The 23,571-nt window shown below is 48.8% G+C and overlaps 1 protein-coding gene across 1 annotated transcript in view; it reads left to right on the plus strand.

The window, feature by feature from the left end:
* Positions 1-6,979: 6,979 nt before the first annotated feature.
* VASH2 (vasohibin 2) overlaps positions 6,980-23,571 on the plus strand; it is a 37,968-nt gene continuing 21,376 nt past the window's right edge. The window contains exons 1-3 of the mRNA XM_065631225.1: positions 6,980-7,479; positions 12,605-12,693; positions 15,003-15,059. Of these exons, the coding sequence (XP_065487297.1) occupies positions 7,177-7,479; positions 12,605-12,693; positions 15,003-15,059 (449 nt within the window). The 5' untranslated portion in view covers positions 6,980-7,176. The remainder of the gene's footprint in view (positions 7,480-12,604; positions 12,694-15,002; positions 15,060-23,571) is intronic.

Consider the following 23,571-nt stretch of genomic DNA (forward strand, 5'->3'; position numbering starts at 1 on the left):
TTCTTGGAGCACAGGGTCGCTTTGCTGGGAAAAATCCCAGGGAATTATTCCAGGCTTCAGGAGTTTTCCCAGCCTGTGCTGGGCTGAACCAGGAATTTCCCAATGTTTTTTTTCAAAACGGGACAGTTCTAAGGTTGCTCAGATGCTGATCACTACTTTAGATAAGGTAGAAGAGGAACTGCAGATGACTGTGAAGTTACTTACTCTTTTAGAAATTAAATTCTCCAGCTGCTGCCAAGGGAAAAATAAATGAAAACAATGCCATTGCTAAGCCCGTACGTACTGTTTTTTCCATTAATTCCTGGAAGGTAACTTGATTTCTTCAGAATAATTCACCAGCTAATTCTGAAAAAACCCTCCAGGCGTTAGACAAAACCTACATTCTGTGCTGAATGAAGAGAGATTGTCTGCTAGGGTGAGAATGACTCAGTCTTGGGTCATTAACTGGCTCCACGGGACTTGAATTTGTCTATCTCCTGCTCCCAGAGGACAACTGAAATTCACTGGAGAGCCTAATGCTAAAAGCCTAAAATTCACTTAGAGGCTAAGGCTGAAGGCCTAGAAATCCCATGATTTCTCATCTTGTCACTGCTCCACAGAAGCTTCCAAAGGTAAAGGAGCCCTCGGAGGCTCAGAAGCTTGACAAAGTTACCCAAAGTAGACTGTTGCCAGCAGAGATATGGAGGTCCATTGGCTTTTGGAGAGCAAAGAGCCCCATAATCTATGTGATTTTCCTCAGACCTACTCCATCTGCTCAGGCTTGAGCTGTGAGGATTTCATGAGGGTTGGAATGCCCATGTGCATGAAGAGGACAGAGCATTATGGAGCCCCCTTGAAGTCTGCAGCTTGTGTCATCACACTTAGGACATTTCTGGTTTTGATTCAAAAGTCAGAAAATGCTCTGTAGGGTTCTCGAGTTTGCTAGTTACCTCTGAAAATAAATATCATTCACATGATGGCAAATGATGGACATAACCAGAAAAAAAAAAAAGTTCCAGATGACTGTAATTCCTTTAAGAGCTTTAAGTTTTTTAACTGACCACAATATTTGAACTTTACTCTCACCTTGAGGGGCTCCTGCAGTGTTTTGACTGCTGTTCAATCATTCCCTACAGAGAGAGAATCTTAATCTGCAGAACGCTGCCTTCCAGGGACGCTTGAAATGATGCTTCAGATCAAAAACTGCTCAATGAAATCATCAGTGTTGCGGTAATATCTTCTCACACCGTGACACTGAGAACAATGCGTCATGTGTTTTTCCGTTTGCAGGTTTCACACCGCACCCAAATTCAAGGGCTTGTGGTTTCTGGGCTTGTGACGTATTCTGTTGCTAAAGTTAATAACTTTTTTTGTCCACTTCCAAGTACTGCCTGGAAAGACTTGAATACATAAGGACGATATTAGTTCAGAACATTTCCTAACCAGCATCATGTTACACCCAGAAGGCACAGGGTATCCCATAACAGAACTGTGCTGCTGAATTGATTTCTAAACAGCACCAGCAATTGTGCTCCTAGTGTGAAGCAGGCAGGGGTTTGATTGCAGCACACTCCTCTCCGTGCAGGTGGGGATGGCTCAGGTGCCCACTGGGCAGGGGAGTTTAAGTTCTGCCTCTCACCTTTGGTACCACCACCAGCAGCTCCCCTGTGACAAGGGCAGAAGGTGCCAACAAATGCTGAAAATAGATCTTGGTTTTGAGTAGTGGATTTTTTTTTCAGCCCCTGGCTTTCTTTACTAACCATACTTTTATTATGCAGTTGCCCTGAAGAGAAATTACTGTGCTGGGTAGTTTACCTCTAACTAAAGGTTAAAGAGGAAGTAATTAGTCCGAAAAAAAGATTGCCAAGATTTATGGAATGTTACATTAGAGTTTCCTTTTTATAAGCAGAGCTTGCTGTAGAGACCAAATCACATGATATGATGGTAAGTAAGACCTTTACAACAAACTGTATTGACGTAAATATCTTCCCAAGCTACAGCAGTATTTGGGACTGAAACCTTGGAACAAGACAGAAAAGAGTAAGGCAGGCTAATAGGGGTGCTGATGCTGTACCAGTGAGAAACAACAATTTCATCTGTATCTGGTGCTATTAGCTGCAGATCAGAGTGAGGGGACTATAATAAGTATGGAAGAGAAAGGGCTGTTTCATTGTCAGCAAAAGCTCTGGCTGAGTAGGACACGCTGACCTGCAATGAGGGATGGAAAGAGAAAAATTGTGAAGCAGTTTTGGGGAGGCCTAATTTATAGGCTTTTCCTGCCACTTCAATTTTTTTTTTGCTGGAAATTTTGCCTGTTGGATTAGCCTGAGATCAACTGGACCCCAGCTAAACCCATCTAAAATAAACACTGTAATGATTTGCTGCAGTGGAATTACTGCAGGAGGTCCTCTTCCTTGCTCAGGCAGAAATCAAAAGATATTGCTGATGTTCTTCATTGCTAAAGCCAGAGCAGCTGATGAATGTTCTTTCTTCTAGACCATTGCAAAATAAACAGTGTGTTAAATTTCCAGAAAGGGCTACCCTGGGGAAAGCTCCAAAGAAGCACACCCTCAAGCATTTCTTTTATAGCTTGCCTTTTTTTTTTTTTCCTGTCTACTTTACATATTTATTTTCCCAATGATCGCATTGATGAATACATAAAGTTACCATTCTTAGTGGTTACGCAAATCACTCATGCAAACTTGCATCAACAGCCATTATCATATCGCTATGGTTACAGCCTTATCACAGTTTAACCTTGCATTTCATTACTTACTCAATCCAATCCGGCATAGCTTCCAATTTGAGAAAAAGCCCTAAACGAACAAGTTTTATTTTGCTTTTCAAGGATCAAACAAGGTCACTGTGGTCTTTTCAGGAAATGGGCTGTTTGCATAGCAATAATGCAATTCACTTATGGCAGGCAAAGTGTTTCCACCTGTCTTTTGCACCTTCCCTTCTGCAAAGCCGAAGCACTTTTGTAGGATTAACCATTTCAGACTGCTGCTGCTCCTGCTTTTCTGGGCATACAGTGGTTCCTAAATTCAGAAAAGGCCATGAAGATCACTCGTCCCAGCTTTAGCAGAAGAGTGCACCCAAGCCGGGGATACTTGGAAGGTACCCAGGCTTCAGGCTTTTGCACTGGCTGCTGCCAAGCTGGGGGTACTGGACATAATTCCTGCTCCACCAGTAACCAACCTGCCTCTCATACTCACAGTGCCGGTATAGGAACCTTCACGGAGTGTGGAGCACTTAGCGTCCACTTTTGCCAACCTGTATAACAGCAAAGGTCCAGATCTATCACACTGCCACCGATTTGCAGCTATTTGATGAAGGCAAGAGTGCGTGAGACCTTAGAGGCACTCATCACACCGGTGGTGCATCCACCAGCAAAGCCAGCAGGTCCCTGCCCTGAGACAGGGTCGAGTTGGAGCTGTGGGGCAGGAAAACCTTGTCCTGCTCACTCCTGGCACTTGTACCGAGCAAGCAAGAAGGGCTACCTCGGAACAATGGGTAATAGAGGAAGTATTTTTCCAAATAATCCCAAATAAATAAACCACCTCTGTACATGTGGAACATCATAGGGCAGTGGGTGTTTGCTATGTGGCAGAGCTGAATTCCTTGCTGTGCACAGTAAGGTTCTTGCTGAGGAAGGGGCTAGTGGGACTCCTTGCGGGGGGTGCAGAGGTGACACCGGTGGAGAATAAATCTTCTTGGAAAAAAAGTGCCAATGCTGTATCACCTTGCTGACATGGTACAATTAAGAGCCATTGATTTTCCCACAGTTGGCTGTGTAATTGCACTGCAGGGTCTTTTGAATACTGCATTTAAGTTAGTCTACAATTGGAAATAATGAAGGTTAAAACCCTCTCATATGATTTTATGAACAAATCAGTTCCTTTGACCCAGAAAGCAGCTGTGGTAGCAACAAGCTCTGGATTAGGAATAAGCCTGTAGGTTTGAGGTGTTATTCTGAGCTGGCTTTTTAGAAAGCCACCTCCATGCAAAGTGAGTGGATTTCAAACTCGAAAGGCTCTGATGCTCTGGGTGCGAGGGGAAACGCTGCGGACAGAGCGGGGAACAAGGCATCTCTGCTGAAAGTTACATCAAAATTAGGTGGTCCCACAAGGTGAAAGCCACTGGATGCTGAGGGGGTGCGGGGGAACACGCTCTATATCCCACCCTGCTCTTACTCATCTTGGATGTCTGTTCATAACTAACACCGGGGGGGCGGTTGGGCTGAACCAAGGCAGCATTCTGCTGTTTTTACTCCTAATTTGTAGCTGGTAAGAGGGTAATTAAGGCTTTCCCTTAGCTGTAGGGACTTGGGGACTCTGCTTTTAGCCCCTTAGGCTGTTGTTTCAAAGTTGCTGTTAGCTGCAGGACCTCAGCTAACTTCTGCCCAGCCACAGCTGGCCTTGGACACGCTGGCTGGCCTCTGGGAGTTGAACTTGTCCCTCTTCACCCTGAGCATCAAGGAGGAGCTGGTAAGATTTTTTTTCTTTCAATCCTGATCAGAAGGGGTCTGGGTGATGCAAAGGGCTGCTATGGAGAGGGTTGTGATGTCCCAGCCTTGCCACATGGGCCTCTTACTTGTCTGGCCAGAGTGAGTCCTTCCCTCTGGCACGGAGCACACCTGGCATGGTGAATGCAGAAGGCTTTGAGCCGCAAAGAATGTAGCATCACTCTGGGCTTCACCCTTTTGGGTGTCTAAGACGTGGGTGGGTGTAGGACAGCATGATCTGAGGGCTCCTGCCTGCTGTGGGCAGTGAAGCAGCGCTGAGCGAGGCTGTGGCAGCCTCACCACAGCTGCCTGTTCCAACAGTGAACAAGGCTCTGGGACATACGTGACTGCCAGTCTGTGTATCAGCATCCTTGGTGATGACTTTCTGCTGCGCAATCCCAGCGCTCCAGGCTACATCACACGCAGTGTGCCCCTGGGCTGCTCACACGTGCCTGTCACCACCTGCACGGTCCTATTAGGCCTAAGATCCAGGTCAGAATGATTTTCAAGCTTTCCCCTGGCCCTGCTCCAGCAAACTTGCAGACTTTCTCAGCCTCTCTTTCCTTGTGCTGCCTTGCCTGAGCCTCCCTCTGCTCCCCAAGAGCCCTCTCCTCCATGGCTGCAGCCATCTGCAGCCTCTCCGGGTCTCTGTGCTTCATCAGCTCCCATCTGGAGCTCACCTTGGTGCTCTCACATCTTGCTGATGTGCAACCTCATCTGTGCTCCAGAAGGGGAGAGGGACTGCGCTTCCCCTGGGATCCTGCTCCAAAACCCAGCGGGGTAGTGCAGATCACCTCTGGCAGTCATGGGGGCTCATTTGCTCTCCAGTTACAGTGTTTGCCTGGTCATTAGGGAAACACAGGGCATAGCAGAGAGGGTTGAGTCTTCACAGCAGCTCTTAACCCACTCTGACCCCTTTCCTTCTCTCCCCCAGATTGTGGCACCATTTACGCAGACCCGCCATGTGCAGCTTGGGGGGCTCCCTAGACCAAAGTCTCCTGGGCTGAAAGCTGACACTGGGCAAGCTGTGTAAGCTGAAGCTCTTGGTTTGTTTTAGCTGATGGAACAGCCTTTCTCGGGCCTCCTTTACGTTAAACCTCCTGATGAGATTCAGGCACACCATGCAGCCAGGGTGCAACAGGCAAGATTACTGGTAGGACTCGCAGAGATGTCAACTCCTGTAGAGAGCGATTAGAGACTCAACATACACCCATGGTTCCCCAGAGCCTTCAGGAAGCTGATTAAGGCACTAGAAAGATTTATTTATGGCGAGAGATGAAAGTCAGTACTTGCAGCTGCTGAGGAGATGCACAGGTATGCGCCCAGCCTGGCTGGGAGCAGGAGAGATCAGAGTGGCGGCAGTATCCGAGTGCATGGGCAGGGGATGCGAACACCGTTTTCAGACCGTTATTTCTTTCTGATGAGGAGTCACCTCTACTAGGAGTTGCATTAGATTGGCGCTGTCGCGCTTCATATAAAGAGCTAAAAAACCATTTCCAAGCATGGAAATAAGCACCAGGGAACTGAGCTGAGTGGTGGAGATGGCAGCAGCAGCCAGGGAGTCGTCTGCCTCTGAGGTGCTGCAAGGCCACTGACACGGCTGGTCAAAGCCCCGGGGGGGAGATGGCTTCCCCGCTGCTCTCATCCACAGCTCAGTCACACCAGGCATGGGCAGAGGACCAGACGCCAACGTTGCAGTGTGTGCAGACCCATGAGGCAGGTACCTCTGACCGCTGCAGGGCATCGCAGCAGGACATGGCTGCTGTTTGTGCTGCAGTGTGAGACATCCCGAGTCATGGACCACTCACCCAGCCCTGTGCCAGTCTGTGTGGCTGCAAAACACTCAGAGAAAGGCCACAGTGTCTCCCCTCTCTACTACTTGAGAGCTGGGCACGCAGTGCTTCCACTGCTTGAGCAGGAACTATTCCCCTGGGAGGGGAGCACCAGCCCTTAAGCCCTCCGTGGCCAAGGGTGGGACTCCCCCAGCTCTGGAACACACCTTTGCCCACCGGACAGAAAAGCCCTGATGCCTTTGTGTTCAGGCTGGGATCTCGCTGCCTATGACTTTAGCACTCGATGGTTAACAATGAATTTTCCAGCTCCGTTAGGAAGAACGGAGCAGCCCAGCTCTCCCCAATGAAGAGTTTGATTTTCAAGGGCCCTGTACGCGGCGGGGCGGGGCACGGCACGGCACGGCACGGCACGGCACGGCACGGCACGGCACGGCACGGCACGGGAGCCGCAGCCCCACGCCCGACAACTCCCGGAGAAAAAGGCTCACCCCGCGCCGCCTGGCTCCGGTGTGTCGGGCCGCCCGGCAGGGGGCGCCTCCCGTCTGCGCCTCCGCCAGTCACGGCTCGTCCCGCGCCCCGAACCCCGCCCCTCTTTGTTGCGGCCACCAATAGGAACGCGCCGAGGGCGGGCGGGCGGCCGGTAGCGTGGTAACGCGGCGGCATGGAGCGCGGCGCGGGGCGCGCCCCGAGCGGGGCCGGGGCCGGGCTGGGGCGCCCGGGACGAGCGGGCGCCCGCCGCTAGGGAGGGGCTGGCCCCGCGCTCTGCATCCTTCGCGTGCACGTAGTACACACACATTTTATATAAATATATAGAGAGGGCCCGGGCGGCAGCGAGACCGCGCGGCACCTCCCGGCAGCGGTCCCCGCGGCGTCCCCGGGCTCGGGCATGGCCGCGGGGCCATGACGGGCGCGGCGGCGGGCGGCGGCGGCCCCGGGAGCACCCGCCGTGCGGCGGTCGGCAAGGCGGGCGGCCGGTCGCGGAGCGCCCAGCCGCGGGCGGCGGCGGGCGGCGGCAGCGGCGGCAGCGGCGGCGGCTCGGAGGAGGAGGAGCAGCGGGACGGCGGGGCGCTGTTCCTGGTGAACAAGAGCGGCTTCCCCATGGACGGGCAGACCTGGGAGCGGATGTGGGGGCACGTGGAGCGGGTGCACCCCGACGGCGGCGCCGTGGCCGCGGCCATCCGGAGCGCCGTCCGCCTGGCCCGGGTAAGGAGAAGCCCCCGTTCCCGCCAGCCCCCCTTAAAAAGAGAGGGGCTCCCGTAAAGCCGCAAGCCAGACGTCCTGCGGCTGCCGAGTTTTGTGGGTGTCGGGGACACAAGGGCTGGGCAGGAAGGTGTCGCGCCTCAGCGCTGAGGATGCTCTCGGCCCCAGCCCGCTGCGAGGGGCAGCAGGGGGAAAGCGGGAGCTCTAAAGCGCACGAAATGGGGTACGGGGGTGTGTGCCGCGGGATGCTTAGGAGCTGGAGTTGGTGTCTTGGGAAACGTGGGAAGAACATTTTTTTTTTTTTTTTTGGGGGGGGGGAGGAAAAAGCGGGAAAACGAGAATTAAAAGAAATCTTCAGGGACTAAGTGACGCGCTTTGTGCAATTTAAAGCACATTTTGCTCAGCTCTTTGGAAGGCAGGCATTTCCGAAAACACAGCTTTGCTCCTGAAATCTAATAAGGGATTTAAAACTCAGACATTTCATTTCATGTACATGGAAAGATTCCAAACGCTTTCGTCATGTACATTCCTTGGTACAAGCTCCAAACAGTTCTGCCTGACCCAAGTCTTTTCTTTTTCCTCTAGCCAGCAAACAAAATGTTGTTGTCTGCTGATGTTCCAAGGCTTCTCAGCACCACGCTGCATTACTGATCACAATGTCTTTAAGGCTGTAAGCTTTGGCAGACTTTGAGCTTGACTCGCTCCTCCCGCCAAGCAGCATAAATCTGAGCTGGCCACTGAAGTTGGTGTTGATTCTGCATGCTGGTTGGGCTGGTGTTGTCATGGTCCAGGCTGTCAGTGATACGTATGCTTGTTCTTTACGTGGAGTAGCAAGGAAAAAATCTGTGCACAGAGAATTTGAAAATATATTGAGTAGGGTTGTCTTATGAAGGTGCTCGTTAAATAAGACACCAGCGGAAAAGGCCTCTCATCTCTCTTCTGCAATGTTTAGTTCAGCATAAGTGCAAAAGGGGCAATCTCTGTTCTCTCCGTTCCTCTGCTTCCCTCATGCTGGCACCAGCCTTTGTTTGGAAAGGGGAACAGGTTCAGCTAAAGAATAATCTGATTTTGCTCGGTCTGTTTGTGGTTCCCTAGTGTAGCTCATCTCATACTTGCACAAGTGCTTGAGGTAGAAATGAAGGGGCAGGGAGAGGGCAGAACTTCTCATTTCAGCAGCATGACCAGTTTACACCAGCCTAAACAGCCTGCAGATCTGCTTGGTATTACGGGATGGCAAAACTCATGCTGGACTTGATTTCCTTCTCCCAGCTCTAAAGCATGTGATTTTGCTCATGATACCCATAGCTGCTGCTGAAGCATCTGGTGAGAGACATGCCAGTGGCTCCAACACACCGGCATGCTGCCCGCCAGAGTGCTCTGGAGAACATCAACCATGGTTTCTTCTTCAGTGTTGAAGCACAAGGTTGACTCTTCATTGCATGTACTGAAGCTGGATAGGAGGAAAAATGTTTTGAAATCTCCTTGGGTAAACCATTCACTGTTAGCTACTGGTTCCTGATCGGTGGAGGGTGCTGTGAAAGAGTTGTACTGAGTTCCTCTGGCACTGTCCACCAGCAAACTCCCTGTTGCAGTGATTAACTTCTCCAAGGGCAGAAGGGCCTGGTGTCCCCTGGGATTAATTAGCTCTTGCTGGCTAAGCTTGGGACCTCTGGGATCAGAGCACAGTTTGGGAGCCACCTGGTCCTTTTTAATGCCAACAGAGCTCAGGTGAGTAAATGAAGGGTAGAAGCAGGTTTGGTTGCTACAAAATGGTGGTGGGTTGCTAAAATTGTGATGGTAATTTCTGGGTCAGAGTAGGAATGTGAGGTGAGGGTTGTTCCTTAAGTAATGGTACAGCTGCTTTAATTGGCTTGTGCTTCTGGGTATGTAGCACCCTGCAAAAGGCCAGGTAGTGCTGATCTGGAGCTATGAGAGAAACTTGTGCCTGTGAGAGTATGGCTTGTAATCCACTTGTATTAGTAGTTGGTAGAGGCTGAGCAAGTAGTGTGTGCAACTGCTCCATTTTTGCATCTGATCTGTTCTTAATCCCTAGCGATGGGAGAGAGTTTTCATCCCCTTCCCAAGAAGCTCTACTTGATTGCTCTAATCATCTTGGTATTAGCCTCAGTGATCATATGCACAGGGCGGTAAGTAGCTTCTTACTGTATCAGCAAGGCTGTCCTTACTGGAACAAATGCAAACTGCAGGGGTGAATCTCTCCTGAGAGAAAGAGGCCTCACAAAAAGCTGGCTTGTCTGCAAGGGAGGCAATTTTGGAACCTGAGGGGATCCCTTCGTTGCACTCCCCACCTCTGACTTTTGTCTTGAGCTCTGAGAAGGGTGCAGGCTCCCGGTTTGGAAGGGCTGTGCAGTCCTTTATGTGGCCTGTAATCTTGGAGATACTTGCAGATCTCAATGAATTAAACCTCTCACCAGCTTTGAGGGCTTTAGCCTGCCATCTTTATCCACCCTAAGTAACAGTGTAGGGTGAGCTAGCAGAAAATAGCTTTCTGGCCATTAAATGAGACACAGTGGGGTCAGGCAAGATGAGTTTCATACAGGATGTCTGAGGTTAATTGAAACTACAGCATTTCCAGCCACAGGATGACGGTCTCCAGCTCTGCCACAAGGTCTTGCACTGCAGCAGCTCTGGAAATACAGTTTCTGGAGCTGCAGCTGCTTGGAAATACTCATACTGGGTCAAGGCCCTTTCATCTGCCTGCTCTCTGAATTTCGCTCACTTTATAAATTCCTGGTCTGTAGTGCTGTGTCTGCATTTCCTCTCAGAGGCTCTGGCGTCCTGCTACAAACCCTTGCTGGCTGCTGCGCTGGGACGTGCAGCGGTAGCTGGAGGGCTGCAGCCCCGACCGCAACAACATGGCACTTCACTCCGCGTGTGATATTGTGCCTCCCTGCCTTCTGCTCCGTGCTGGCTGGGTGCCCAAGACCGGCTCTCCTCTAGCCAGGGCAGGAATTTTTGGGCAGAAAAGGGGTTTTGTTTGGAGGTGCCTGGTGGTGTGGTGCGGTGTGCTGCCCACCCAGCGCTGGGCAGAGGAGAGCAGGGCACTCTCCTGCCTGGGGAAGACCGATGGCTGCTTCTACCTTGTTGCCTGACATCTTGAGGGGCTTGGGCCTCCTGGCTTGGCAGGCTTGCTGAGGTGACTTTAAAAGACAGGTTTTGGGATACGGGTCAGCCATTGGGAAAACCCTGGAGTGTTTCCCGATGGCTGACATGATCATCCTCCACCTTGGCCATGGTGAAGCACCTTGCCTGGAGGTCCAAACCTGGCCCCCATGACGAGGGTGACCACTGTGGGTTACAGCAAGGGCTGCATCCCTCACACTGTTGCATCCCTATGGGATGCTGGGCGAGGGCAGTGGCCTCCATTTTATGGAGGGCTGGGAAAGGGGTGCTGTCCCCCCAGCTGCTCTGCAGCAGCCAGGCCTCTTGCTGGCTGGGACTGCCATTGCCTTGGCGTGGCGTGTTGTGTATGTGCTGTGCAGGCACCTAGAGTTTTTTCCTAGTGTTTATATCAGAGCAGGAATTACTGCATCTGGAAGGGTTTGACCGGCCTGCCTTAATTCCCTCTTTCAGCTGCTTGCTGCTCCTGATACTTCAGCCCCGTCTTGCATTGAGTCCAGGAGGGATGGGTGAATAACTCCTATAGACCAAAGGGGCTGGGGGCAGAAGGAACTTGTGAAACCGAAAAATTGCCTCTAATGAAGAGGCTAGGTGTGGAAATTGTGGTTAAGAAGCGTTAATGAACTTTGCTCGTAACTCTCGCTTGTTCAGAGAGACAACCCATCTGCATGCAGTTGTCTCCTGTGTGGTGCGGGGGATGGCGGCAGCGTGCTGGAGGCCTGGCCATCTGTCTCCTTGCCACTTAAAATACGTTTCTGTGTGCCAGTAACGTAGGAGTCTCTACTTTGGGTTTTTTCCCCTTCTCCGAGGCGTATTTACTTTTTGACTGTAGTAACTAGCTACACGTGGTGCTTGCTCTCTGAAAGCAAACATGCGATCTCTCCGTCATAGTGGAGATGGGAACTGAAGAGGGAAGTCAGTGGGGCAGAGATGGCCCTTACCACCTCAACTTGCTTTTCTTATCTGTAGTTGCTGACTTGAAGTGTCTTTAGAGCAGTCATTTTTCACTTTATGATCTTCAAACTATTCTAACAATGTCATGGGCCCACAGGTGCTGCACGCTTTCCTCTGCGCCTTTCATCGTGGCTGCTGGTTCCTCAACTGGGGTCTGCATTACTATTTAAATAAACTGTTTCCTCGATTATGTTTGTGAGAACTGTACTAACTTTTTCGGTCACGCTGCCTGTTTTAACACATGCTTACCACCCGGTATTTTGCAGTCTCACCCCTAAAATAAGGGGACCTGGGACAAGGCTCTGCCCCTTTCCTGCGTGGTTACAAGTTCAAGAGCCATGTAGCTGTGGGGATTAAATATGGTTGAGGGCCCAGCTTCTTAAAGTGCTTAGGCACAAGCAGATGTCTTATGAGATTTTGGAAAAATCCCATTACGGTGCCAGTCTATATCTTTAAGTTTCTTAATATCATTAAATATCTGGGTCCCAGGTGGTGTTCCAGGTATCACTTGCTCCTTACCCAGCAAGTGTGTTGCTGGTATGCAGCAGATGGGAAATTACACAGCCTGGGATCCTTGTCTCCTTTTATCTCTCTCATGGTAGAGGAAACCAAAAATTAGACTTGAAATGGCTTTTTGAGGGAGGGAGGACAGTAGAGCCAGTGCTGGGACTCTCCTTGTCCAAACTACCCTGTGCTAGAGGGGAAAAATGGGGAGCATTGGCCTTCTGCACTGGACTGCCTGCTCACACAGGGCAGTGTTTGGGGGATGGCGGTGGCTGGGACGAGCAGCCTGCCATGGCGGGGGCCTGCCCCGGCCTCCCAGCACTGGCAGGGATGGGCTAGCTCCGGTGCTTGGGCAGCCCCTGTTTTGGGTGGGATGACTTTGCCCAGTGCTAGAGTTCACATGGGGTTTGAGCCATCTGTGCTGCCGCTTTGTGTTGCGCAAAGCGCATGCTGCTGCCGAAGTAAATCACTTATCCACTCTGCGGGGAGCGGTAACTGTCTAACCTCTTTATCTTTTTTGTGTGTCCAGCCCTCAGTGCCGCCAGTGCCAAACTACAAGCTCTCCATGTCGATCCCGGAATGGCTCCAGGCAATACAGACCTACATGAAGATGCTGCAGTATCCTTCTCCAGCATGTGGTCTCCAGAGAGAAGGCTGGCTTGTGGCCAGCATGAGTTAACTGGGGGTTTACTGAAGCACTAGCTGGTCGCAAGGGCTTGGGATCATTCGGGGGTGAAAGGATGCCTCTGAGGACTTGTGATAGAATCTGCAGCACTGAGCTTGTCACAGCAATCCTCTGAGAGGTGTAATTAACGTTAAATGATACTGAAGAATTTAACCAAAGTGATGTTGGTGGGAGTAGAATTGCTTATTTTGAGGTTGTTTTATGAGGATATTGTGATCAGATCATGATGCCTGGAGACATAATGAGGCATCTCATCCTGAAGTGACTCAGGGAGAGCCAGTGTTGTGGCAAACCCTTTCTCCCTCTGCTCTGGCAGCCCCTGTGGGCTCCCTGAGGACTACCTACATGCTCAGCTTACGGGAGTACTTGTCATTAAGGTGAGGGGCACAAGCAGTTGTCCTGACCCTGAGGTGGGCAGACTTGCCTGTGGCACAGACACTGACCAAAGGAATCCCCCCTTCCAGATGTCCCACCTTGCTTGGGGGTTTGTCAGAGATGTACACATCTATCCAGCCTCCCCATCCCTTCCCCATGTGTAATACCTGACCATTTCCATTGCTGACAGATGTCAGAGGAGACAGTTGCTGGCCCAGATGCTGCTCTTCTCTCTGTTTTCCTTTTTTCTAAAATCACCCTTTTTGTGTGTGCGCAGGGAAGCAGCAGGGTTGAGGAATGAATGCAAAGGCCTGGTAAGGATTAAGAAAGGATATGGGTGGCAGCTGGAATAGCATCCAAAAATAGCAGGCGCGGTTAGCCTGCTGGGGAGCAGGGCCTGGGATCAAGGCGGCAGCGGGGTTTTGAGCAGCAGCTGCTGTGGGGTGGGAAGCTGGGGCCAGCCTGCTCTGCAGGAGGATGGCACGTTTCTCTGCCGTGTGTCGGCCACTTGGCTAGCACGAGAGGCTCGCTCCTCAGTGGGTTTGTGTTGGAGAGGAGGCTGTGTCATGCGAAGCTCCAAAAATCATATTATTTCCCCCTTCCACCTCCAGAGTTCTTGAAATCCTGCGCACTGCTGTGTAGCAGGAGCAGGCCTGAGGCGCAGGGTTTGGGTCTGTGTTCAGAAAAGCTTCAAAGTGTGGTGGGGAACAGGATCTGGGCTTCCTCTGAGAGGCTGTATGCTTTGTTGAGAGCACTCTGAAAGGGCCTCAGGAGTTAGGTTTTGAAGGCAGGAGGGAAACTAAGCTTCGTTTCTGGAGAACTCTGAACTCTAATTGAAGTCAATTCAGAGCATCCTGGTGCGAGCTGGAGTTTTTATTTAGACTGTGGTTATACAGCCAGCAGCTGTGCTATTTGTGTCTCGCAAGGTACCCTTTGCCTCCATGGGGTCACCTGTTTCTGCCCTGGTATCACCACCACAATTTTGCTGGTGTGAATGTTCTTGTGGCTGGGGGAACAGATTCAGCTGGAAAAACAACCTAGCAAAAGTAAGCGGGTGGTGTGATATATTTTTTGTTGTTGGGATTTTTTTGTTTGTTTTTACTGGACAGATCGGTTTCCTGGTCTGATATTCTGCATTACTGCTTGAACAGCTGCACTCAAGGAGCAGGGAAGAGGCCACTTTTAGTGATGCTGCTGCTGCATGGTCACTTGCACTCCTAGGCCATTGCCGCTGAGGTTTGGTCGATGGGTAACTTGTCTGCTGGCATCCTTGCTGATGAACTTTTCTCCTATGCTTATAGAGTTAACTAATGTTCTTGAGTTGCACTTAGCTGGTTATTTCCATTTCAAGTGCATTGCATTTTTTAGAGAATGATTTATACTCCCTTGATGTAGATGGATGCACCTGCTGAGCTTTTGGTGTACAGGTCATATGTGAGCTATTTCTGAGTTAAAAATTTACAAAGGAAATAACTTATTTCAAACCATGAATAATGTTGGTTTGAGTGGACTATAAAAGCTTTCGCTTGCCCAAATGGGAGACTTTTTTTTCAAACTCATAACCTAATAGTGATTGGGACCTGGAGGAAAAGAGAATTAAGAACCCTCAAATGCAAAGTTGAAGTGTTGTTTTAGACAACCAGCCTCTTTCCTTGAGTCTCCACTTAATGCCGATTAATGTCATATAAAAAGACAAGTGAAAAAACATTGTTTTATTTCATATGCCAGGGCTTCACCTCTGAGAGTCAGTGTTTCTACTACTTGTTTTGTGTTTAAACAGGAAATCGGAACTGAAATTCACCTTTTAAGCATTGTTATTTTGTCATTTGACTGTTCATGTTACTTTCCTTCACCAGACAAATTTCAGATACAATCACACAGGAACACAGTTCTTCGAGATTAGAAAAACCAGACCTCTAAGTGGGTAAGTGTCTCTGGAAGTGGTCTAGTGCCCTCCTCCCACAGAAATGCCCAAGGTGATCAGCTGGCATGAAGCGCTGTGGCACTACGGCATGGGAGGGCTGGCTCCCCTGTGCCACGGCTGTTCTGGCAAGGTCAAAACTCCTTTGCAAGGAAGGTCCCAGCTTGATGTCAGGTGGCATCAAGGGCCAGCAAGTGGAAGGGCTGGTCTTGCTCAGCAGCCTGCATAGCTGCAGGCCAAAGCTGAATGCACAGGCTTGGGAACACTGTCATTTCTCACTTGTTGGTGTTTGGAGGGCTGGGCTGTTTTTATGGAAACTATATAAGTCCTGATATTCTGGTTGCGCTGTAATGCCCTTTGATGGTAGGAAGAGATCGACTGTGGAAAATGTTGCAGGAATTTTGATGTTGTCTCTGGCGCAGTCCTTTCCCCTGGAGGAGGATCACAATGGACCATTTAAGTCATGGCCTTGTTTCTCCCGTTGCCGCTCATCTTGCCATTCCTTCCATGTGGTGAACTCATGTGCTGGTTGGCAATGAGTTGTGCAATACAAGTACAAATGTGTGCTCAGGGACCCTGGCAACAGAGAGCTGGGATCCCTTGCATGTAAGAACTACATCATACTTAGGGACAGCTCTTTGACTGGACCCAGTACATTAGCAAATTAGGGTGGGAAGTGGTGTTGGTAACATTATGCTTTTATTTTAGGGTGAAATTTAAATGAGAACTCTAGTAGACAGGCCTGTCTCTAGCTCTCCCTAGCTGTCTGTCATTAATCTAATGGTCTATCACTGTAAATTTCAGTTCCCATCCCAGCTTGGTGCTTCAGGTTTTCATCTTGCTGACAGCAATTTTTCCCACTTTTCCTCTGTGTCATGTTCATTACGCTAGTGGAACTAGTTTAGAAGAAGTCTTGTGCCTCAAATGATACATGGGTTTACAGAAGCTTGAACCAATTTTCAGGCTGGTCACTCATTTTTAAATTTGTCCCATTACTTTTTTTTCTGAGGAAGTGGAGGATGAAAATGAATTGTGCGCAGCACTTACCACTTGAAGGGTTGGTGTCCTCCGGGGCTGGATGAAAGCCTGGCTTATGAGGACAATAACTCTTTCCTGGAAGGAAACCAATATATTGTTCACAGCTGGAGATGCACACATGGCTTTGGATCCTCTCCAAAGTGGTGCTGTTTCCTCTGTTCACCTGCCTTAGTGTTTGCTTGGGGACTCATGTCTGACTTCTCTCCCTGTCCTGTTGCTCTTAAGACTCCTGTAAGTGACGTGGTATGTGGTGGCGGGACTTCTGCAGAGTTAAGGAGAGTGCCCCTGGGAATGATCCAACCCCTTGGGGCAGCTGTGGCAAGCTTGCCAGGCACAGTTACCTGCACCTGGTGTTTGCTGGACTTGCACAGTGCTAAGTCCTAAGACCCGTGCTGCTTTGCTGCTTGACCTGATGGACAGGAGAGCTAGGAGTAGTAAGCTGTCAGGAGCATGCTTAACTGCCCAGATCCTGTCTTACTGCAGCAAGGCTTGAGCACTTGCTCTGTCTTGGTTTCTCCAGTTTTGAGAAGGGGAACAATGTGTTGATTGCCCTGGAATGTTGAGGTGTCCCTAAAGGCTTTCCTTTCTTTCATCTGGGGTGCATGGCTGTTCATACCAGCTGAGGTTATCTTCTCTTGCAGTTGTCCATTGCGATTTGTTCTGCTGCTGCCGGGCCAGTTTTCCTCAGAGCTGAAAAGTCACCCACACCTGCAAGTTTCATACTGGGAGGTGTGTTCTACTTTGCAAGAAATCTGCTTCTGGCATGGTGACAGCAGGTGTCTTGTGCTGAGGTGACAAGTGCTGCTCTGAGCAAGTTTCTGTGGTGTGAATGGCCTCGCTTGCTGAGAGACAAAGTTTGTATTTGCAAGTTGATCAGGCAAGATGCTGAGCACCTCCAGTTGCCACCGGCTCTTGGAAATTGAGGCTGTCCCCAGAGCTGTGATTTACCGATATTAAACATAATATGAAGGCTCAAAGCTAATGAAAATATTATGAGGACTTTGGCAGCCTCTCTTCAAAAGAGCAGTGGCTGGACACAAAGAAGCTGAGCACTAGATGGAAACTGAATATTCATAAATTCATGCGAAAGTGTCCCAAAGCAGCCGGGGAATATTAATGAGTTTTTCTATTACAGAGGAAAGACTAGATATTAGAGAGATTTACTGTCAGCATCGGTGTGATGCATGAGAAAATAAAAATGCTTAGCTGTGCTTAAGAAGAAGCCTAAATTATCTATAGGAACTCATAACATTAAGGGATACAGGCTTGCTATAATTCAGGATTTACAATCTCTCTTAAGAAAAGACGACTGTTAGCTATCAACTTGCTTCTAGACTGCCAGACACCCTGTGGATTTGTCTAGACTGCAGCTAACACTTTTGAAAATGTTTAGGTTTCTGTTGGCGTAGCTGTGTGATTTGGGTGGGAGAGATGTGATCCTGCAAATTGTGCGTGGTGTTCCTGTTGTACTGGCAAAACATGTCTGAAAATTCATCTTACTTTGCTGGGGTTTGCTGTACCCGCACAAAATCCAGATTTACAGGTGTAGCTACATCCACTAAAGGAGTGCTTTGCTAGTAGAGTATACAGGTATCCTCAAGCAGGGCATTGTCCTTCACACAGGCTTCATCATGTACCCTTTTGTACTGGACAGCTACAGGGCATCCTACAGAGTGCAGCTCCACTGATTCGTAGTACAGGTGTGATGCGAGTATGCACACGATACGAGTGTTTCAGACACCGATATGGCTGGTTTTCCTTTTCCCATGCAGCAGTATGCTGGCAAAACCTATCTTACAGCTTTTGTCAGTACAACTGGTCTGATTAAAAAAATGGTACCTTTAGCTGAAATAGCCATTCTTCTAAACTTCCAAGCTTAGATCACGTAAGAGCTTTAGAACAAAAATGGATTTCTGGATATCTAGTAATATCTGTAACTGTGACTTTAATGCCAACAAACTTTTATTACTGGCTTTACAAGGAGCTGCAAGCTCTCTGCAAGCTTCTATTCTGGGATGCAGATGTGAGCCACAATGAGGAACACACATCTTTGTCCCCCACAGAGTATCCGGAGAGGTTGTAGATAGGTGGGATATTGTGCTCTTTCCTCGAGTTAAGTGGCAGCTGATCAGTGGGACCTATGACTGAAGCAAAACCCGATGTTTGGGTACGTCCTGGGGGCCTTGAGAAATTACAGCTCAGAAGCTGCTCTGTGAAGATGGAGAGACACTCAGTGACTGCAGATATAATGGGTAATCAATGGCAATAAAAGAGCGTGATAGAAGCAGTCACGTGGGAACGGAGCAACCAAATAACAGCGAAGGGAGGGGATGGAAAATAATACTGTTTCAACACACCATGTTATTAAGGAACTGTGATGGGGCTGTAAGGAAAAATGGGCTCATACCATTTCCAGACAATAGACTACAGAAGGCATTTGAACATCTGCTTCTCTCTTGCACAAAGGGAGAATGTTACAGATATAGTGCTATGTTCAGCATGTGGTATAAGTGCTTTTGGCATTGAAACAAACTGGTTTTGAGAAGATTCACGAGAGCAGTAGCTGCTCTGCTGTTTTACCTCCTTTTACTCCTGTTGATGCCTTTCACTTTTCTTTTGGCTTTGTTGGGAAACTGTCAGGAGCCTTAGAAAAACTTGGGAGAGGGAGATTTTTATGGACCTCTTGCAAGTACAGGGGCCTGGGAAAGGAAAACTGTGGAAAATGTGCTGGAGGATCTCACTAATACAAATTTTACTGAAGTCTATAGGAGTCTTTCTGGTGAAGGTAATGGGCAACCTCTCCTAAGCATGGTTATCTCTGAAGTGACTCCAGCATGATGGGTACCAGCTGGTGAAATCCTCCAGTTTTGCGCATGCTGAAAGTTTGAAGCTTTTCCTAACCTGTATTTGAGATTGGGTGTCTTGGAGAAAAATCTGGGAGCGAAAGGAATTCATGATTTCCCTGAGATGACTGCAGTCACTGCTATGTTAAAGAGCAATCATCTAAAAGATGCAAACCCATCGCCTCTGTGGGCCTTCTTTTAGTGCAGAAAGCAAGGGGGATAATCCAGGTGGGATTTCAAAAACATTGAAAGAAATTCATGTCAACTTACAAGGAAATATCACTATTTGTCATGGACTAGGTCTCGAGGAGGGAACATGCAGCCTGTTTGTTAGAGGCAGAAATGTTCACTGTGGTCTGGAATAGAGCCCTGCCTGACAGACAGCGCTATGAATGCCACAAAGAGGGAAGCTGCAGGATGCTTATTTTTGACTTGTAGCTGTTTCGCCCAAGTTACTGGAAGAGCTGGGCAGCCCCCATGCTCCCTGGGGTCTGTGGAGAGAGTGGCTTTGGGCTAGTTCCCAGCTAACTGTGATATGAGATGGAAAAGTACAGCTTTAAGAGTATCATAAGTGTGGGGTCTGTTCTGATAACTGGAAAAATTTAAAGAAAAACCTGGAAACAAACCCTGCTTGGTGCTGTTTTTTAATCCTTTCCCCCATTCCTTAAATATTCATTCACAAGTTTAGTGGTACAGCATCTCTGGTCACAATTAACATCTGAGACAGCATGGTAAGAATTCCAGAGTGAAAGAAAAAGGGACAAGTCAAAGAGCACTTGTAATGAGTTGTTTTTGAAAGAGCTGGATGCTCTCTTTGAGAACTGACAACTAACCTGCAAACCATTAGAGGATATGGGGAGGATGTGTGCACTTGTTGGAAACTGGGGAAGGTACAGACAATAGTCTCCAAAAAAAAAAAAAAAAGGAAAGTCTAGGAACTACTTGAGTTTACTTGCAGTTTCAGGAAAAATGCTGGGGCAAATAATCAAGTGTCTGGAACATAACAAGGTGGTAAGTGATAGGCAACATTAATTCAGCTTGGTGTGGTTTGTTTATGAGAATTATCAGAGTGTAAGAGCTTTTGTCAATCAGGGAGCAGTTGTGGTTGTGATAGTTCTTTGCTTTAGTGTGGCTTTTGGCAACCTCTAGATAAGGCAGGGACCTCTAGCCTGAATGCAACTATTTTGACAAAAGGACTGAACCGGGTGAAAAGCAGCACTTAGAAAGTGGGAATTAACCAAGAGCTTGCTCTTGCCTAGCACTGTTTTTCAGCTGAGGTGTGCAAACTCTGTCCCAGGTCAATGTTTTTTCATTAAGGGCATGGATAAGACTAATTGTTTGCACCTGGACAAGGTGAGAAGGCTTTGCAAGGTGGATTTGGGATTCAGAGTGATCTCAAAGGTTAAGAGAGAGCTGGGCTGGCACAAACAGGAGGTATATGAGTGAAGGCAAATATAGAGGAGGGATTTGGGAATAGCCAGCTGTGGGAATACACAATGGAGAATGAAAGGCTAGTTTTGCACAGACGGAGCTGATCTTAAAAAACAAAACTGAAACAACACAGACATTCACTGTGGGTCAGCAGGGGAAAACCCAATAGCACACTGGGTTGGTTGCAAAAATATACTGAAAATTGGATGCAGAAGAAATTGTTCTATTTGAAGTGGTGTGGTGGTTGCAGCTGAAGGACAATGAGATGTGAGTCAGTTGAAGAGAGTCCAAAAAGAAAGCAACAAACATTGCCCAAAGTCTAGAAAACATGGCCAAAGGGAAGGTTTGGGATGAGAGAAAGAGGGGGATTAAAAAGAAGAAAACAAACAAACAGAAACAAAACAATGAAACTGTGTCTGCTTTCTCATGTTTACAGAGGAGAGGGTAGATCACAGCCAGTTGCATACACAAATGTCTGTTGCAAGAGAAGAGATAACACATGGTCTCCATGCCCACTGTGGATGGCAGAAATAGCTTCTGATTTGAATTGCCAAAAGAGAAAGATTTAGTTTAAACAGTAGGGGACCTTCTTAGATGCAAGGTTAAGTGTAAGATTAACTTGTGGGCTCCTGAGCCTTTGAGAAACCGGTTAAAAGTAGGTTGAAGAATTATCTGTGAGGAGTGATTTAGATTTGGTTTATGCTACCTTGGGCAGAGTGGTGGCTTGGGGATTCTCCAGACGCTCTTCTTCCAAGGTACACAAATACAGGGTTTAAGGCCATGCTTTGTCTCAGGCTTCTTAAAAAGCAGAAGAAAGACTCTCTCAGTGATTATTGAAGTGGGTCATCCACATAAACCCTGTGGTCCGTGTTGCAAATGCAGAGGAAAAAGCGAACTGTTTGCAGAGTATTCCCCAGGACGCTGGGATGGGTGTGTGTGAGGGCATGATGTGCGCTGTCGGTGCAGATGGATGCCCGTTCGCTGGTCTTTGGTGATGCCTCCTGACCAATGCTTCCCTGGCACAGATCCTCATCGCCCTCTCAGTCCGGTGGCTGTGGCCATCTCTGAGTTGACAGGTCCCGGGTGGACACTGTGCAGCTGCTGCAGCTCCTGGAGCTGGGTGCTTTGAGCAGGAGGTGGGACAGGAGGGCTTCCTGGGGCCCTTCCCAGCCTGGCTATCCAATGATGCCATGGAAGGGGAACAGAGGGCTCCTGCCAGCCTCAGAAGGAAGGGGCAGCTCTGGTACCTGTGCACTAGCAGGCAGTGTGTTTTTAAGCAAGGAAAATGTCTTTCCTGTTCAATTTAAGTCTGTCTTGATGACCATATAGCATTCTGGAAAGCTGTGCTTCAGAACCAGCAGCTATGTGCCTTGCAAACAGAGTGCGTGTTAAATACAACTTGATATTTAAATAGTGTGAGTGTTGCTGTGACAGATAAGTCAGTAGTAATTTGACTGCTTATTTAGGCCAATTACTCTGAAGACTCCCTCCCTGGCTGTGGAGCCATTAATGTTATCTCCATGCTGACAACATCTTGAAATCATGACAGCAGTGAGCTTATAAACACAGGTGTGAGAAGGCCTGATGCTGCATGCGGGGACAAGGTGGCTCCAGCGCGGTTACTGTGTTTGCCTGCTGGCAGCAGGGTCAGCGTAGATGTAGACATGGGGAGGAGATGCTGGCCCCGTCCCTCGGACCATGTTCCGGTCATATACCACACTAAATGGCTTGAAGCTAAATAGCTTTACAACTTGAGCTTTTTCTTGCCTCTGAGAGACATTCAGAATCACAGAATCACAGGATGTCAGGGGTTGGAAGGGACCTCAAAAGATCATCTAGTCCAATCCCCCTGCCGGAGCAGGAACACCTAGATGAGGTTACACAGGAAGGCGTCCAGGCGGGTTTTGAATGTCTCCAGAGAAGGAGACTCCACAACCTCCCTGGGCAGCCTGTTCCAGGCTCTGTCACCCTCACTGAGAAGAAGTTTCTTTTCAGATTTAAGTGGAACCTCCTGTGTTCCAGTTTGTACCCATTGTCCCTTGTCCTATCATTGGTTGTCACCGAGAAGAGCCTGGCTCCATCCTTGTGACACTCACCCTTTATATATTTATAACCATTAATGAGGTCACCCCTCAGTCTCCTCCAAGCTAAAGAGCCCCAGCTCCCTCAGCCTTTCCTCATAAGAGCTCCACTCCCTTCATCATCTTTGTTGCTCCGTGCTGGACTCTCTCCAGCAGTTCCCTGTCCTTCTGGAACTGAGGGGCCCAGAACTGGACACAATATTCCAGATAAGGTCTCACCAGGGCAGAGTAGAGGGGAAGGAGAACCTCTCTCGACCTACTAACCACCCCCCTTCTAATCCACCCCAGGATGCCATTGGCCTTCTTGGCCACAAGGGCCCAGTGCTGGCTCATGGTCATCCTGCTGTCCTCCAGGACCCCCAGGTCCCTTTCCCCTACACTGCTCTCTAACAGGTCATTCCCCAACCTGTACTGGAACCTGGGGTTGTTCCTGCCCAGATGTAAGACTCTGCACTTGCCCTTGTTATATTTCATTCAATTTTTCCCCGCCCAACTCTCCAGCCTCTCCAGGTCTCACTGGATGGCAGCACAGCCTTCTGGCGTGTCAGCCACTCCTCCCAGCTTGGTGTCATCAGCCATAATTTTTTTTTTTTCCCATCTCCTGTGGAGTTAGAATGTAGGAAATTCAGTGGATCATCTTGTTCATGAAAACCTCCCATGTTTGTAATACTTCTGGATGGAGATGGGGCTTCACAGCGGCCACTGCTGTGACCAGCACTGGGGAGCTGCTGGGGGGTGAAGGGGCCCCGTTGTGTGCCCTTGCCAGAGCTGCTCCCTGCTTCCAGCAGTGGGGTTTCTGTGGCTGCTTGTGAGCATGGAGGAGGCAGCTAACTCTTAATTTGTCTTCTGTACTGCAGGCAGAGTGTAAAGAGCAGTTGTTTACAAATGAAAAGATAATTTCTTACTTGGATAAATGGGACATGGAATGGCTGTGACAGGCTGTAATAGCGGCGGAAGCTGTGTTGCCATTTGCGTTCAATACAAGGTTTAAAATGCATGAAGTGGGTGAATTAGTGGGAAAAACAAGCTCTGATGGATTCAAATGCATATTTTCATCGTCTTCTCTAATACAAATATTTTTATCATTTAATGTCATGTTGTCTGAGAGTAGGGTTCTGTTTA

This window comes from Caloenas nicobarica, chromosome 3, assembly GCF_036013445.1.
Source record: "Caloenas nicobarica isolate bCalNic1 chromosome 3, bCalNic1.hap1, whole genome shotgun sequence".
In the NCBI taxonomy this organism is placed as follows: Eukaryota; Metazoa; Chordata; class Aves; order Columbiformes; family Columbidae; genus Caloenas; species Caloenas nicobarica.